This window comes from Bombina bombina, chromosome 2 (assembly GCF_027579735.1).
Source record: "Bombina bombina isolate aBomBom1 chromosome 2, aBomBom1.pri, whole genome shotgun sequence".
NCBI lineage: Eukaryota > Metazoa > Chordata > Amphibia > Anura > Bombinatoridae > Bombina > Bombina bombina.
The window spans coordinates 1,261,163,514-1,261,181,786 of NC_069500.1; the positions used below are offsets into that span (position 1 = coordinate 1,261,163,514).

The 18,273-nt window shown below is 35.3% G+C and overlaps 1 protein-coding gene across 1 annotated transcript in view; it reads right to left on the reverse strand.

Annotated features, from left to right (window-relative positions):
- Positions 1-3,568: 3,568 nt before the first annotated feature.
- Positions 3,569-18,273, reverse strand: part of PCDH7 (protocadherin 7) — a 37,985-nt gene continuing 23,280 nt past the window's right edge. The window contains 1 exon segment of the mRNA XM_053704073.1: positions 3,569-5,955. Coding sequence (XP_053560048.1) covers positions 5,914-5,955 — 42 coding nt within the window. The 3' untranslated portion in view covers positions 3,569-5,913.

The following is an 18,273-nucleotide window of genomic DNA, read 5'->3' on the forward strand; positions in this document are numbered from 1 at the left end:
GCATTTGTAAATGATAAACTTGGATTAGCAAACACAACGTGTCACTGGAACAAAGGACAGATGGTTGCTGATAATGGGGCCTCTTCAAGCCTATGTAGATAATCCATTAAAAATCAGATACAATAGTCATTAACAACATTGAAAATGTCTACACTGTATTTCTGATCAATTTTGTGTTATTTTAATAGACAAAAAAATTTGCTTTTCTCTGAAAAACACACACACACACATATATATATATATATTCAGTATCTCACAAAAGGAAGTACACCCCTCACATTTTTGTAAATATTATATTATATCTTTTCATGTGACAACACTGAAGAAATGACACTTTGCTACAATGTAAAGTAGTGAGTGTACAGTCTAAACCGTTGGTAACAAAAGTGAGTACACCCCTAAGTGGAAATGTCCAAATTGGTCCCAAAGTGTCAATATTTTGTGTGGCCACCATTATTTTCCAGCACTGCTTTAACCCTCTTGGGCATGGAGTTCACCAGAGCTTCACAGGTTGCCACTGGAATCCTCTTCGACTCCTCCATGACAACATCACAGTGCTGGTGAATGTTAGAGACCTTGCGCTCCCCCACCTTTCATTTGAGAATGCCCCACAGATGCTCAATAGTGTTTAGGTCTGGAGACATGCTTGGCCAGTCCATCACCTTTACCCTCAGCTTCTTTAGCAAGGCAGTGGTCGTCTTGGAGGAGTGTTTGGGGTCGTTATCATGTTGGAATACTGCCCTGCGGCCCAGTCTCCAAAGGGAGGGGGATCATGCTCTGCTTCAGTATGTTACAGTACATGTTGGCATTCATGGTTCCCTCAATGAACTGTAGCTCCCCAGCGCCAGCAACACTCATGTAGGCCCAGACCATGACACTTCCACCACCATGCTTGAATGTAGGCAAGACACACTTGTCTTTGTACTCCTCACCTGGTTGCCACCGCACACGCTTGACACCATCTGAACCAAATAAGTTTATATTGGTCTCACCGGACCCGGGACATGGTTCCAGTAATCCATGTCCTTAGTCTGCTTTTCTTTAGCAAACTGTTTGCTGGCTTTCTTGTGCATCATCTTTAGAAGAGGCTTCCTTCTCGGACGACAGCCATGCAGACCAATTTGATGCAGTGTGCAGCATATGGCCTGAGCACTGACAGGCTGACCCCCCACCCCTTCAACCTCTACAGCAATGCGGGCAGCACTCATACGTCTATTTCCAAAGACAACCTCTGGATATGACTCTGAGCATGTGCACTCAACTTCTTTGGTCGACCATGGCGAGGCCTGCTCTGAGTGGAACCTGTCCTGTGAAACCGCTGTATGGTCTTGCCCACCGTGCTGCAGCTCAGTTTCAGGGTCTTCGCAATATTCTTATAGCCTAGGCCATCTTTATGTAGAGCAACAATTATTTTTTTCAGATCCTCAGAGAGTTCATTGCCATGAAGTGCCATGTTGAACTTCCAGTGACCAGTATGAGAGCAATAACACCAAATTTAACACACCTGCTCCCTAATTCACACCTGAGACCTTGTAACAATGAGTCACATGACACCGGGGAGGGACAATGGCTAATTGGGCCCAATTTGGACATTTCCACTAAGGGGTGTACTCACTTTTGTTGCCAACGGTTTAGACATTAATGGCTGCGTATTGAGTTATTTTGAGGGGACAGCAAATTTACACTGTTATACAGGCTGCAAACTCACTACCTTACTATGTAGCAAAGTGTAATTTCTTCAGTGTTGTCACATGAAAAGAAATAATAAAATATTTACAATAATGTGAGGGGTGTACTCACTTTTGTGAGATACTGTATATACAAACACGCATACATACACACACATAAACATACATATATAAATACATGCAAAAACATTAAAATGAAACATAGCATTTGTTCATTAATGCCCAGTTATCAAATGTTAGGTTTACAGGAATTTTTTGCAAACATATTTTAAATATTTAAATATATATATATATATATATATATATTCAATTGAATTAAACAGGTGTATTGCTATGAGAAACACAGCTTTGTAGAAAATGTATTGATAGTACGAAATTTAATGCTGTAAATTAAATTGTATGCATAATATTTATGAAAGCCATTTTAACGTATACGGCAGTTAACTGCCTCAGTCCCTTAAAGCGAAAAGATACCCAAATATTGAAGCAAATGATAGTGATGCAGCATAGCTGTAAAAAGCGGACTAGAAAATATCACCTAAACATCTCTTTTTAAAAAAGAAAGATATTTGACCTCAACATTTCCACAGCAACATCCTATTGTAAATGGACTTTAAAAAGCCAATCATGATGCTAGTCCCAGAACTAGCATCTGGCATGCACATGCACAGTCATATTAATCTCTTATTCAATTTAAGGAAATTTACCATGAAATCTTGTAAGATTTCTATGAAATCTCATGAGATCACAGTAACGCAAAGTGTGATATCAGCACTGATGAAGCTTATTGCCTGCAGTATACATGTTCACAGAGCACTTACAATTATGAGCTTAAAAAAATGAAGTTACAATTTTTTACATAGAGATGTTCAGGCAATATTTTCTTAGTCAGCTTTTTACGTTTTTTTTCTGCATCACTTTCAAAGTGATTTAGCATATGGCTATTATGTCTCTTAAATCTGCACATCAAAAACACAGGTATAAGAGAGTGACACCTGACTTTGGAAAATGTTTTAATGCCACCAGGAAACTACAGTATTTGAGGATAACCCGCTATTGAAAATGTCTCATTTAACCTAAGGTAAAAGTTATCAGGAAAATGAAGCTTTAACTGTGTCGTTTACAGATAGTCTACATAGCTGTAATTTGTTAATTATACAGAACTGCTGTGGCCTCTATATTCTTTAATGATTTGTGAAAACAAAAGCTATAACATTATTATAGGATGCATGTTTGGATTTACTGTGTTTCCTACAATCATGTAAGTACTGTAGTTGTTTCCCTTAAATTGGTGGGCCTTAAGGCAATTCAATAGTGCCACACCTGAAGAGTAATTTAAAGTGAGTGGCACGCATTTAGGAACATTGCCTGAACATTATTTGCACATTTGGAAGAAAAAACAGCATTAACATTTATAACACATAATTAGCTTTTTATGATATAGGTCAAAAAATGAATAACCTATACATTTTTCTTTTATTAAAAAAAGTTTTATATAGTGTGTGTTGGGGGAAAATATCTCAGCAACACCTATTCTAATGACTTTTCATTTTATATGATTTCAGAGCTCATATGACTTAATGCTAAGCCTCTCAAATCTTGGGACTTAAATTTTGTCTTTTTCACAAAGAAATTAATTTGCTTTTAGCCTTCATTTTTGCATTGACAGCAGATCATAAAGTCTTATGAAGACATTCAGCATTTTTGAACCTTTTAAGAAAAGCTTAAATTAAAGTGCTTATTACCAAAAACATTTTTGTAAGTCCAGATACATAACTTGATTTTAACCAATTAATTGCCAGTGAGTGCAACATTTTCTCTAACTAAATGATATAACATTCTCTGACAGCGCATGCAGAATTTTAGTAAAATAGACAACATTCTTTAAAGTTTAATACAAATCATTACTTTATTCATCAAATGTGCACAGCATTTGCAAGTACATCAAAATTATTTTATTTTTTTCAACAATAAAAAGTTTTTGTTTTCTTTTATTTTGCAATATATTTCTTAAATACTTGATATTCTCAGTTCAGACATATAAAATAAAAAATTGGCTTATGGCAGCCTTTCCGTGTGTGAAATCAAAGGAAAAATAAATATCAAAATGTTGATCTAAGACAGAAAGTAATGTAAAATACATAGATAAAACCATAGTTGTGATTTTTTTTCTTTCTTGATTTTTAAAAAAAAATAACCTGAGCAAAAATGTGTTATACTGTGTTGATGATTCAACAAATTCATTTATAGGATAACGTGGCCTTTCTGTGTATTTCATGTCAAGTGAAGGGGTGCAATGACCCACGCTGCAACACTAAGAGGTAACATTGATTAATCACCTCCTCTGAGAGCTACTTATCAAATCCTGTTAGCAGCATTAAAAGGTATATCGGTGCACAAACATCTTCCAAATTCTCATTAACTTTTGGATGATTTATCTTTCTACTTATTCTCACAGTATGTTAAGTCACGCATTTGCTTCCACGCACCTTGCCTACAAGAACGGTTACATCTCTTAAAGGGATAATACAACTAATACTAAATCTGAAATATCACCAGATATTTATAGAAATATATTGTTTGTGAATATTAATACTTAGTTTTCTTAAAGTTAAATTCTGATAGCTTTTATGCAAATAGACATTTTTGTCCTGAGTTAAGTATAGTTACTTGAACTCCACTAATAAATGCAGACATTTTTTTTTTAAAGAAAAATGGTGTTTCATTTTGTGCAAAACATTAAATACTACAAGGCCTAAATTTATACGATTTTCCTCAAACACAAATTTGTTCAACTACCATTTCACCAGCGGTCACATTCTCAATATCAGTAAGGTAAAGAATGTGTACAGTATTGCAGTGAAAAAGTAAATTACTTTATTCCTAACATAACACAGAACAAATGTGTGCTGAAATCTTCCATGGTTTGTAAAAATAAAGTTTCATTCTGTCAATAAGAGTAAAAAGTAAATTTGGCTATAGAGAGTACTCATTACAGTTAATCAAAAGTAGACATTTAGACTTGACTTACCAAACATTGTTGGCATGTCTGCTCACTTAAGAGAAATAGAGATACAGGAAATAGTGTTTGGAAAGTATCAAGCACTAATTTGTCTTCCCATCCTATATACTAATATGATTTATATTGTATTTTTTCTATGTTATGTCTGGAGAAAAATCTATTAAACACAATAAAAGAAACCAACTCAAAACTGAAAAGGTCAGTGCATTTTTAAAAAAAATCTGTACTAAAATGGCTGATTTGCACATCTTGAAAACTAAACACATGCCTTTTCTGTATTTTTTTTTATTATTTAAAAAAAAAAAATGTTTTAAATCAGTGGACTGGCAACGATGCAGCCCAACTCAGGTGTGTGTATACCCATCAACGCAACCTATGGCATTCTTGGCTATTAAAAAAAAAAAAAAAAGCGTAGCGAACCTTTGCTCTATGCCGTCCGAGTATGTTACAAAAACAAATATAATAATCTATGTGTTTATCTCACTATTGCTAGAATGCATTAAATCTGTAAGTTCAGCAAGACAATAAGTTGCTTGAATTTCAGTGGTGTTCCTGTTTGCATTGTGCAGGCATGCAGTGCTTTACACACATTATACAATTTTTATTAGAAGCCTTAAAAATTAAAGCTCAGTAAAGTGTACTTTAAATGGCTATAATAAATAATCATCTTTATATAATAAATATATATATTTTTTTACTTGTTTATTTTATAATAAGAAAATAAAAATGTTCCTTAAAACATTGCATTTTATAAGTTTGTTCCTCTTAAGTCCATTGTTGCGAGAAAAATACATAACATTTAATAAACCATTAGAATATTATACAGTCCAGAAATCACAAAGGATGTAAGCATTCAGAAAAAAAAGGCAAGGAAGGGTTAATAGAACCATTTATACATACAGCATACCTTTTGATTGCAAACTTTAACCATACGATGAATTCCTTAGGTATTCCACAGTCTTGCTTTGTGAAATCCATATTGTTATAAGGCAAGTAAATACTAACACTTTAGTAGAGTATATTTCTTAAAATGTATATATAAATGGTTTCAAGGTTTTCCAGTGTTTCCGATGCAACTTGACTTGAAGCTTCTTTCAAAAATTTTAGGCAGCAGAGTCACTCTATATACATTGATTAGAATAACTCTGTGTGCAAAAATAGTCCCACAATCACATTTTTCTAGCTCTGTTAGACAGATAATTCTCAAGACCGCAGCTGAGGTTCACAGGAGAAGTGTGCAGTGACCTGTGGATAAATAGAGGTCTTTCAGTTTCAAGTTTAATTATCCTCAATGAATGAGGACTTACAAAATTATATAAAAATGATAAACACCTGAAAAAATATTGCTTCCTGTGAAGGATAATACTGGAATTTCCAACATCATTAAAGGTAAAAGTTATTGCTTAAAGCAAATGAAAAAATAGCTATCCGTATAGTTCCCTGTCAATAATTAATACAGGGCATCTAGCTGCAGATACACTATAATTAGGAAAAGCAAAGAAAGTACAATTTAAAACACTGAATATAGAATTACAAAGGGTCTTATTTCCCAGCAAGATCAGAAATTTGAATAAAAATATTTCTTCTATATTCATTATTCTATCTAAGTCTAACGACAGCTTTAAACGTAATTTCACATATAGTCCTTTATTCTTTAAGGTACGAATTTTAGCTCCAGTGAAAGAAACCATGATAGTATTTAATAAAATTAAAATACGGCCACATTTTGAATATTTGTCCGTGTTCACTGATGTAATTTAAAGTAACTCTGTACTCATAAAAATGTTATGCTATACAGAAAGAGCTTCCCTTTCTTATATGTTATTATATATATATGTGTGTGTGTGTGTGTGTGTGTGTGTTTGTGCACAATTTATTTTGCTGTATTAAAGCTCATTGGCTGAGGGAGTTTGAGTTTTCCACAAATAAGACAAATATGACAAGAAAATGTGGCCTTATTGTGCACAGGAACATAAAAAATAAAAAAAAAGTACAATGTCCCTTTAAAAATCAGTAGTTTCTTCCACTGGATAGAAAGCTCTTTGTGAAAATAGGCAATACAGTTTACAGTTTGATACTGTCCTAAAAACATGTGCTATGTTTAGTATGTTTAATTACCACAGACTATGCACAAACTAAATTTCAGAAAGCTTACAAATAATAGAAAGGAAACAACATCCCATTGCGCATGACAATTAATATTTTATGTAAGGAGCATAATTTTGTCCTTCAGAAAAGACAATTATGTGTAGTCATGATGTCACAACCATACATACATTTTCTTTTTTTCTTCTAATGATAGTTGGATGGCAGAAATGACTCCACAAATACATTTAGATATCTGTATGTTGGTTGACAACATAAAACATGGAAGCCTTATAAAAACCTAGGGGCATTCAATATTCCCACATAAAAATCAGAACAGCAGCTTCTGTCCAAAATCTTTATTGCAAAAACTGGGAATAGCTCCTCAGAGCTGTGAGTTTGAAGGCTTTAGATCATATTGAATAAAGTCTTCAATTCAAAAGTGGTATATTCCATAATTCAATAAGCTAGCTATGATATTAGTTCTTGCATTCTATTTATAGACTAGAAAGAATGGTGTGTGTGAAATTATATTGATCCAGAATAAATGTAGGTTTACAGCATTGATTGCTTATGTGTAGAGTGTTTGTTGGTGTTCTGACAAAAGGTTTACAATGATGGAATATATTTAAAATATCTATAGTGAAGGTTGTTTAAAAGACATGCGCCACAATAAGCTGAATCTATGCATCCAAATATACTATTGTAGCAAAATGTCAAGTACTTGGTGTTCCATTTATGCTGCAGATAGAGCTTCAGAGGCCATGTGGTACACACTCTAAGGTGGTGGAGTTAAATTACCCTTCTCTGATCTATCATTGACAATTCCTGTTTTCAAGCGATTGGCTGCATGAAAGGGTAGAGCAAAAAATGTTTATGAATGAATATTACATTTTTTTCTTACTTGCAAATGTATTATTAGTGTGAGGCAAAACCCAAACAAGGGTCACAGATATACATAGTAAACTGTTGTAACAAAACAATACAGCATATCATAAATATTTAAAGGGACACAAAATTCAAAACTAAAATTCACATCCATTTAAATTTTGAGTTTTAAGTCCCTTTAAATCACCAATACTCAAACATCATTTGTATGTAGGTGTGTTTGTGTGTTTTTTATTCTGATTCAAATTTTCGGTTTATTCATCACTTAGATTATTGGACTGTGTAATGAATTCAGGAGAAGTTGATTTAGTCCTAATCACAGCACCCTGCCAGGAAAAGCTTTTATATCTTAAACAACAGGGACCATTACAAATACAGTTGAATACTTTAATAAAATGTACAGTTAATGTAAATAGAGAATATGATTATTATAATTATACGCTGTACGTAGATTACTGTAAACCAAAGACTGCTTAAAAAAACATATACTAGATTTGGTATTGTAATCATGTGTCCAAATGGCAAATGTTTTACCAATAAACCTTGTCTACAACTCAAATTATTATACTAGACTACCTAAAGGTAATGTAAACTCTTAAAATAAGTGCACATTTGTTTCATTACGAATGTAAATTCATTAACAAAACACGGATATTCATCTTGTTTTAATGAAACAAACATTTAAACGAATGCAGCACAAAATTTAAAGAAAACTAATGAATAACAATGAATTTTTCAGTATTCATTCATTTCCTTTAAATAATTAAAATACTTACCTTTAGCGCAATGGAGAGTTGCGGTAACCCGCTCCTCTTCTTCACAGAACCCCAGCCGCGCTAATAGGAGGTTAAGCATGGCGGATCCCTGGGCCTGCACTAAAGGAGAAGGCCAAAATTGTCTTTTTTACTGGAAAACCAGCACTTACTAGTCCAATAACATCCCTATTTTGATGAAACAGATTATCAGTGCTTCCTAAATATAAATATCACTGCAGGAACAACTTATGACCAATACAAATATCCCCCCCCCCTTTAGCTCCATATTAATCATATTGTACCTAAGGTGTTTAAAACCTTGCTTGTTACTATATTTTTAAACTGTACATTAAGATACATATAATTTTTTTCTGGCATATCTGTAGATTTTTTAGTAAAGAAAAAACTGTCGACAAACTATTCTTGTAAAGCTGATTATTACTTTGCTAGGACTGTAACAGTACCTAGCTAATCACAATCGGCTAGATTACAAGATGTGCGTTAGGCTTAAAAAGCAGCGTTGTCCGGTATTTGGCCGGTTTTACGAGTCTGCCAAAAAGTGAGCGGTAGACCCTCTCCTGTCAAGACTGGTACCGCATTTTAAAGTCAGTGGTTAAGATTTTTACACTACAACGCTGTAGCATAAAACTCTTAACTAAAGTGCTAAAAAGCACACTAACACCCATAAACTACCTATTAACCCCTAAACTGAGGCCCTCCCACATAGCAAACACTAAAATAAATTTTTTAACCCCTAATCTGCCGAACCGGACATCGTTGCCACTATAATAAATATATTAACTCCTAAACCGCCGTACTCCCGCATCGCAAACACTAGTTAAATATTATTAACCCCTAATCTGCCGTCCCTAACATCGCCGACACATACCTACATTTATTAACCCCTAATCTCCCGCCCCCAACGTCGCCGCCACTATATTAAAGTTATTAACCTCTAAATCTAAGTCTAACCCTAACACCCCCTAACTTAAATATAATTTAAATAAATCTAAATAAAAATAACTATCATTAACTAAATTATTCCTATTTAAAACTAAATACTTACCTATAAAATAAACCCTAAACTAGCTACAATATAACGAATAGTTAAATTGTAGTTAGCTTAGGGTTTATTTTTATTTTACAGGCAAGTTTGTATTTATTTTAACTAGGTAGAACAGTTATTAAATAGTTATTAACTATTTAATAACTACCTAGTTAAAATAAAGACAAATTTACCTGTAAAATAAAACCTAATCTAAATTACACTAACACCTAACACTACACTATAATTAAATTAATTCCCTAAATTAAATACGATTAAATACAATTAAATTAAATGAGCTAAAGTACAAAAAATAATAAACAAATTATAAGATTTTTAAACTAATTACACCTAATCTAATCCCCCTAACAAAATAAAAAGCCCCCCAAAATAAAAAAAGTCCTACCCTACACTAAATTACAAATAGCCCTTAAAAGGGCCTTTTGCGGGGCATTGCCCCAAAGTAATCAGCTCTTTTACCTGTAAATTTTTTTATAAATCCCCCCAACATTAAAACCCACTACCCACACAACCAACCCTACTCTAAAACCCACCCAATACTCCCTTAAAAAAAACTAACACTAACCCCTTGAAGATCACCTTACCGGGAGAAGCCTTCATCCAACCGGGCCAAAGTCCTCAACGAAGCTTGGAGAAGTCTTCATCCAAGCTGAGCGAAGTGGTTCTCCAGACGGTCAGGTCTTCATCCAGACGGCATCTTCTATCTTCATCCATCCGGCGCAGAGCGGGTCCATCTTCAAGACATCCGGCGCAGAGCATCCTCTTCCAACAAAGTCTTCTTACTAAATGACGGTTCCTTTAAGTTACGTCATCCAAGATGGTGTCCCTTCAATTCCGATTAACTCATAGAATTTTATCAGCCAATCGGAATTAAGGTAGAAAAAATTTATAGGATTGAGCTGGCATTCTATTGGCTGATTGGAACAGCCAATAGAATATCAGCTCAATCTTATTGGCTGATTGGATCAGCCAATAGGATTGAACTTCTCTACCTTAATTCCGATTGGCTGATAGAATTCTATCAGCCAATCGGAATTGAAGGGACGCCATCTTGGATGACGTCACTTAAAGGAACCGTCATTTAGTAAGAAGGCTTCGTTGGAAGAGGATGATACGCGCCAGATGTCTTGAAGATGGACCCGCTCCGCGCCGGATGGATGAATATAGAAGATGCCGTCTGGATGAAGATTTCTGCCCGTCTGGAGGACCACTTCGCCCGGCTTGGATGAAGACTTCTCCCGGCTTCGTTGAGGACTTCGGCCCGGTTGGATGAAGACTTCTCCCGGTAAGGTGATCTTTAAAGGGTTAGTGTTAGGTTTTTTAAGGGGGTATTGGGTGGGTTTTAGAGTAGGGTTGGTTGTGTGGGTGGTGGGTTTTAATGTTGGGGGGGGGAATTTTTTTTTTTCCGATTTTTTTTTACAGGTAAAAGAGGTGATTATTTTGGGGCAATGCCCCGCAAAAGCAATTTGTAATTTAGTGTAGGGTAGGGCTTTTTTATTTTGGGGGGGGCTTTATTATTTTGTTAGGGGGGTTAGATTAGGTGTAATTAGTTTAAAAATCTTGTAATTTGTTTATTATTTTCTGTAATTTAGTGGGGGGTTTTTTTTTTGTACTTTAGCTAATTTTATTTAATTGTATTTAATTTAGGGAATTAATTATAGTGTAGTGTTAGGTGTTAGTGTAATTTAGGTTAGGTTTTATTTTACAGGTAAATTTGTCTTTATTTTAGCTAGGTACTTTATTAAATAGTTAATAACTATTTAATAACTATTCTACCTAGTTAAAATAAATACAAACTTGCCTGTAAAATAAAAATAAAACCTAAGATAGCTATAATGTAACTATTAGTTATATTGTAGCTATCTTAGGGTTTATTTTATAGGTAAGTATTTAGTTTTAAATGGGAATAATTTAGTTAATTATAGTAATTTTATTTAGATTTATTTCAATTATATTTAAGTTAGTGGGGGTTAGGGTTAGGGACCGGGTTAGACTTAGATTTAGGGGTTAATAAATTTAGAATAGTGGCGGCGACGTTGGGGGCGCAGATTATGGGTTAATAAATGTAGGTAGGTGGCGGTGATGTTAGGGACGGCAGATTAGGGGTTAATAATATTTAACTAATGTCTGCGATGCAGGAGTGTGGCGGTTTAGGGGTTAATATGTTTATTATAGTGGTGGCGACGTTGGGGGCAGCAGATTAGGGGTTAATAAGTGTAGGTAGGTTGCGACGACATTGGGGCGGCAGATTAGGGGTTAATAATTAGTATGTAGGTGTCAGCGATGTAGGGGGCAGCAGACTAGGGGTTCATAAGTATAATGTAGGTGGCAGCGGTGTCCGGACGGCAGATTAGGGGTTAATAATATAATGTAGGTGTCGGCGATGTCGGGGGCGGCAGATTAAGGGTTAATAAGTGTAAGATTAGGGGTGTTTAGACTCGGGGTTCATGTTAGGGTGTTAGGTGTAAACATACATTTTATTTCCCCATAGGAATCAATGGGGCTGCGTTAGGGAGTTTTACGCTGCTTTGTTGCAGGTGTTAGACTTTTTTTCAGTCGGCTCTCCCCGTTGATTCCTATGGGGAAATCGTGCACGAGCACGTTACACCAGCTCACGGCTAACGTAAGCAGCGCTGGTATTGGAGTGCGGTAATGAGCAAAATTTTGCTCAATGCTCACTTCTTGTCTGGTTTGTAAAAACTTGTAATACCAGTGCTGCAGGTAAGTGAGCGGTGAGCATAAACTGCTCGTTAGGACCGCACAGCCTCTAACGCAAAACTCGTAATCTAGGTGAATGCCTTTAGTATAGTATTTAAGAAATACATGAAATTAATATATTTTACTTCTTCAAAATTACGATGGGAAATTATGTTAGAGATAATGAGTGTGGTATATACTCTTAGCCCTTCGGAAAGAATATTATATGTGTACAATTAAATCTTAAGCCTTTTTTTTTTTTTTAATAAAATATTACTGGCTCACTTCATTTATATTAATTTCCTTTTTAATGAATTTAAAAAAAAGAACAGTTAGTGAGTAAATTATGTTGGCCTGAAGAAAACTTGCAATCAGGAAATACGTTGGTTTCTACCACTACACCGAAATATAGCAGCTTAGGTTTGACGTTTTTGCTCTTTGCGCTGAATTGTAAGTGATCTTATCCTCAGAGGACAGAATTGATGAGCAGAATGGTTTCGATAGAGCCTGCAGAGATTTAGTTCAGAATTTCTTTCATCAGTATGTGACTTGGTGGAATAGTAGGGGAGGGAATCAAAAAGAGATCCTCAGAGAGTATGCTTATATTATGAAACAGTAAATCTTTCTTCCAAAATTAGTGAGGCACTGGAGAGAAATAGTTCATAGTTTCAGTCTTTTGTTGCATCACAGAACATTGGCAAATAGATAAGAAAAATGATTTAGCCTCTCTACAAAACGAACAGCTCTCTGCATTTTGGATATTAACAGCACCTTCTGCACTATTTCTCAGTCTTAAAGGGAGTTTGAGATGCAATATATTTTCATTATGTATTTTTTCCACTTTTTCTTAACTTAAAGGGACAGTAAAATTAAAATGTTCATGATTCAAATAGAGCTTGCAATTTTAAACAAATTACCAAATTATTTCTATGTAATTTCATTTGTTCTCTTGGTATCACATGTTGAATAGCATACCTAGGTAGACTCAGGATCAGCAATGCACTACTTGATGCTAGCTGGTAAATTGATGGTTGCGCATATATGCCCCTTGTCATTGGCTCACCCAATGTATTCAGATAGCTCCCAATAGTGCATTACTGCTTCTTCAACAAACCAAGAAAATGGAGCAAATGTTATAATAGAACTAAACTAAAAAGTTGTTTAAAATTGTATGCTCTATCTAACTCATGAACATAAATGTCACCTGCTCTTTATTTGCAAAAACTTGTACAAAAAAAATAAATCTAACCCCACATTAGAGAAACCTCAAAAAATATGGGCCTCAAAGTAAAGGTTATTTGATGGAAATATTGCATTTAGGGGTCTATAATTTAAAAAATAAATTTTGTGCAAAGAAACACTATTTTACATAGCAACACTTTACTGCTATTTGATGCTAATATCAAAATACTTGAACATTAAAGCAGATCTGCATACAAAGGGCTGGCATTGCGTCATTATATATTTTATCATTGCACACTACGACTAGTGTGCAACGCCGCGCGAGCAGGTGCTGTCAATCTCCCCGGTCATAAAAGTCCGGGAGAATTGAGATACACCACATAACAGGTGGCGGAGTGGGTTAAGAAGAAGCGGCCTGATGACGAACCTGGAGCCGGATCCTTTGATAAATCTGGACTAAATAAACGCTGTAAAAGCATTTAAAACCTGCCATTTTGTTAGAAAATGTGGATTGTTTTGAACTCACAAGACACACAACTTCCAATTGCTCTGGAATGTGCTTTATCTTACTTCATTTGATGTGGCCAATTAAGGACAGATTATAAATCAGCTCCAGCACATATCAACCAATCATTTTGCAGCACATAAGAGTGCCAGGGCTTCTGCATTCAATTGAATTAAATTAAAGGAAAAGCAGACAAAATAAACAATGAAAGTGCATTGGGAAGTTTCAAAATTATGCATAAACATATGATGAAAAGTAAAATGTTTAATTTACTGTCCCTTTAATAATACTGTAAAATAGATTATGGAAAGTAACATCATAAATCTAGCCTCTCTGTGTATGCAATTGTAAGAATTGTGAACACTTTAATATATTACCTATTTTGAAAGGGATATGAAAACCATTTTTTTTCTTTCATGATCCAGATAGAGCATGCAATTTTAAGCAACGGTCTCATGTACTCCTATTATAAATTTTTCTTGGTATCTTTATTTGAAAACTAAGAATAAAAGCTTAGGAGCCGGGCCATTTTTGGTTCAGAACCTGGGTAGCGCCTGCTGATTGGTGGCTAAATGTAGGAGTTAATTAGCCACCAATAGGAGTGTTTTAGAATTAGAAAGTTGCTTAAAATTGCATTCTCTAGCTGAATTATGAAAGAAAAATCTGCAGTATCAACTATCATACATATTGAACACTATGGGCAAGATTACATATGCGGCGTCGCCCGCAAAAGCCAGCAACACAGGTTTTTACGCGTTGTTGGTATAACATATACGGTGCCGTGTATAAATGTGGAGCGTATATTTCACCGATCACCCGCAATTTTTACTCCCATAAGCTAACATAGAACCGTGCCGCAAATCGATATCACATATTCACCGTAGGACTTACGAGGCAAAAATGGAGAAATTTTACTCCATTTTCCCCTCGCCACACATAGGCAGACGCAGCAAGCCTTGCGCTGAGTATATGAGCACCGTAACTCCCGTAACTGGCTGAAAATATTAACTAACACATAACGCATGCGCAATATCTATCTACCTGTCAACCCCCACCACAATAACTAATAAAGTATATTAACCCCTAATTTGTCAACCCATATCGCAATAAACCTAATAAATGTATTAACCCCTAATTCGCCATTCACCCACATCGCAATTAACATAATGTATTAACCCCTAATTCACCATTCACCCACATCGCAATAAACCTAATAAATGTATTAACCCCTAATCCGCCATTCACCCACATCACAATTAACTTAATTAAACTATTAACCCCTAATTCACCATTCACCCACATCGCAATAAACCTAATAAATGTATAACCCCTAATCCGCCATTCACCCACATCACAATTAACTTAATTAAACTATTAACCCCTAATCTGCCATTCACCCACATTGCAATAAACTTAATTAATTTATTAACCCCTAAACCACTAAACCCCCACATCGCAATAAACCTAATTTAATTACTAAGCCCCCTAACCTAACACCCCTAAATTAACCCCAAATTACATAAAATAATAAAATACTAAATACAATTAAAATAAAAAATCCTAACAGTACTTAAAAAAAAAACTAAGAATAAATTAAAATAATATAAAATTACAAAAAATAAAAAAGTCTAACATTACAGAAAATAATAAACCAAATTATCATAAATTAAAAAAAAATTAAACCTAATCCCTATAAAAATAAAAAAGTCCCCCAAAATAAAAATACCCCCTAATCTAATATTAACTACCAAGGGCTTTTTGTAGGGCATTGCTCTAAGTTAAACAGCACTTTTGCATAAAAAAAAATACTATGTCCCCCCTTTAACAGTAAAACCCCGCACCCACCAAACCCCCCCAAAATAAAAAAAAAACTAACACTAAAAAATCTAAACTACCCATTGCCCCTATAGGAGCATTTGTATGGGCATTGCCCTTATAAGGGCATTCAGCACTTTTAATGCCCTTGAAATGGCATTCAGCTCTTTTACAAGTGCCAATTAAATCCCTAATAGGTACTCACCGTTCCTGAAGTCTGGCGGAGATGGTCCTCTTCCAGACGGCAGTGAAGTCTTCTTGGAATCGGCGACATCTTCCATCTTCATCCAGGACCAAGCCGGCGCAGAGCAGAGATGACCACAGAACTGAAGACCTGCGACCTCGGAGCCATGGAGCGTGGAGGATCCTCTCCGTACGATCACTGCCATAAACTGAATATTGAATGCAAGTTACGCGGTTTAATATGGCGTTACTGGCATTCCTATTGGCTGATTTGAATCTTCAAATTCAAATCAGCCAATAGGATGAGAGCTACTGAAATCCTATTGGCTGATTTGAACAGCCAATAGGATTTCAGTAGTTCTCATCCTATTGGTTGATTTGAATTTGAAGATTCAAATCAGCCAATAGAAATGCAAGTGACGCCATAAATGTGCGTAAATGTGCATTCAATATTCAGTGATCGTACGAAGAGGATCCTCCACGCTCCATGGATCCGCGGTCACCGGTCTTCAGTTCCGCAATCACCCATCTTCAGTTCTGTGGTCATCTCCGTTCCACGCCGGTTTGGTCCTGGATGAAGATGGAAGATGTCGCCAGTTCCAAGAAGACTTCACCGCTGCCTGGAAGAGGACCTTCTCCGCCGGACTTAAGGATTTTTTATTTTTATATTTTTTCCATTAGGGATTTAATAGGCACTTGTAAAAGAGCTGAATGCCCTTTTAAGGGCAGTAAAAGAGCTGAATGCCCTTTTAAGGGCATTGCCCATACAAATGCCCCTTTAGGGGAGAATGGGAAGTTTAGGATTTTTTAGTGTTAGGGTTTTTATTTTGGTGGGTGGGGGGTTTTACTGTTAGAGGGGGAACTTAGTATTTTTTTAATGCAAAAACTTAGAGCAATGACCTACAAAAGGCCTTTTTAAGGGCTATTGGTAGTTTATTTTAGATTAGGGGGTGCTTTTATTTGGGGGGCTTTTTTATTTTCATAGGGATAAAAAAATTATTTTTGATAATTTGGTTTATTATTTTATGACGGTTTAGGGGTTAATAGATTTATTAGAGAGATCGGGATGTGGTTGAATGGCAGATTAGGGGTTAATAGTTTAATTAGGCATATTGCGTTGTGGGGGGTTGTCGCCTTGTCGGTTTAGGGGTTAATAATTTTATTATTAGTTGCGATGTGGGGGGATTGCAGATATAGGGGTTTTTACGAGTCTGGTTTATTTTTGGGAGGCAGGTTAGACTTTTACAGGAGATTTAAAAAAAAATATTTTCTTAGGCGCTGGCAGTTTCTTACGTGCAGTAAGTCACTGGCAACTAAGAGATTTGTATTTATGCACATTTCTGGAAATTGCTAGTTTATCCGACTTACTGCACTTTATGAACTGCCGGCGAGGTTTATGTGATTCCCCGATGTGAGAGGGGAAATAACTGGCGATACTGGTTTCAGCAGTTATGCTGAAGCCTGCGCCGCATATGTAATCTCGCCCTATATGTATATACTTTACAATATGTAATCCTGTTGATATTTCATGTCTAATAAGTAAGTGTTTATTTTATTGTATTGTCATTTGTCTATTTGCAGTATAGTTTAAAAACATCAGATATTAATTAACAGTTTTCTCATCTTTTCGTCAAATGAATGTTTGTTCTGATGATGTGTGAATCTCCAGTGCAAAGTTGACAAGAACCCTGAATAGCTTATCAAGTAGTATAAATTGGCTCTATTATCCCTACAGGAGTGCTGGCACTGTAAGGGATCTTCCAATCGACTTGTAGGTTTAAATAACACAAAAGTGCTGCAGTTAGAGTGAGTGGATGCATGACTTAAAAGGGTATTAAAAAGAAGAGGCTGGGAAACACAAGGGATAGATAAGCTTAAAGGGATATGAAACCCATTTTTTTTTCTTTTATGATTCAGATAGAATATACATTTTTAAACAACTTTCTTATTTACTTCTATTATAAAATGTGCTTCATTCTCTTGGCGTCCTTTGTTGAGGGAGTAGCAATGCATTATTTGGAGCTAGCTGATCACATCTAGTGAACTAATAACAAGAGGCATGCAGCATATATGTGCAGCCACAAATCAAGTAATCTTCCAGCTCCTAAGCCTACCTATCAAGGATACAATGAGAACTAAGCACATTAGATAATAAAAGTCAATTTGAAAGTTGCTTAAAATTGTATGCTGTATTTGAATCATGAAGGTTTCATGTACCTTTAAACAGAAAAGAAGTTACAAAATAAAGAACTAAGCTATAAATAACCACTTGGTGAAGCACAACACATTCTATATAATTACTTAGACCTGAGCTGGACAAATTTGAAATGTACGATTCCAAGAGCATATGCAATAGTAAATTCACCCCTAGATTGCCAGAAACACAC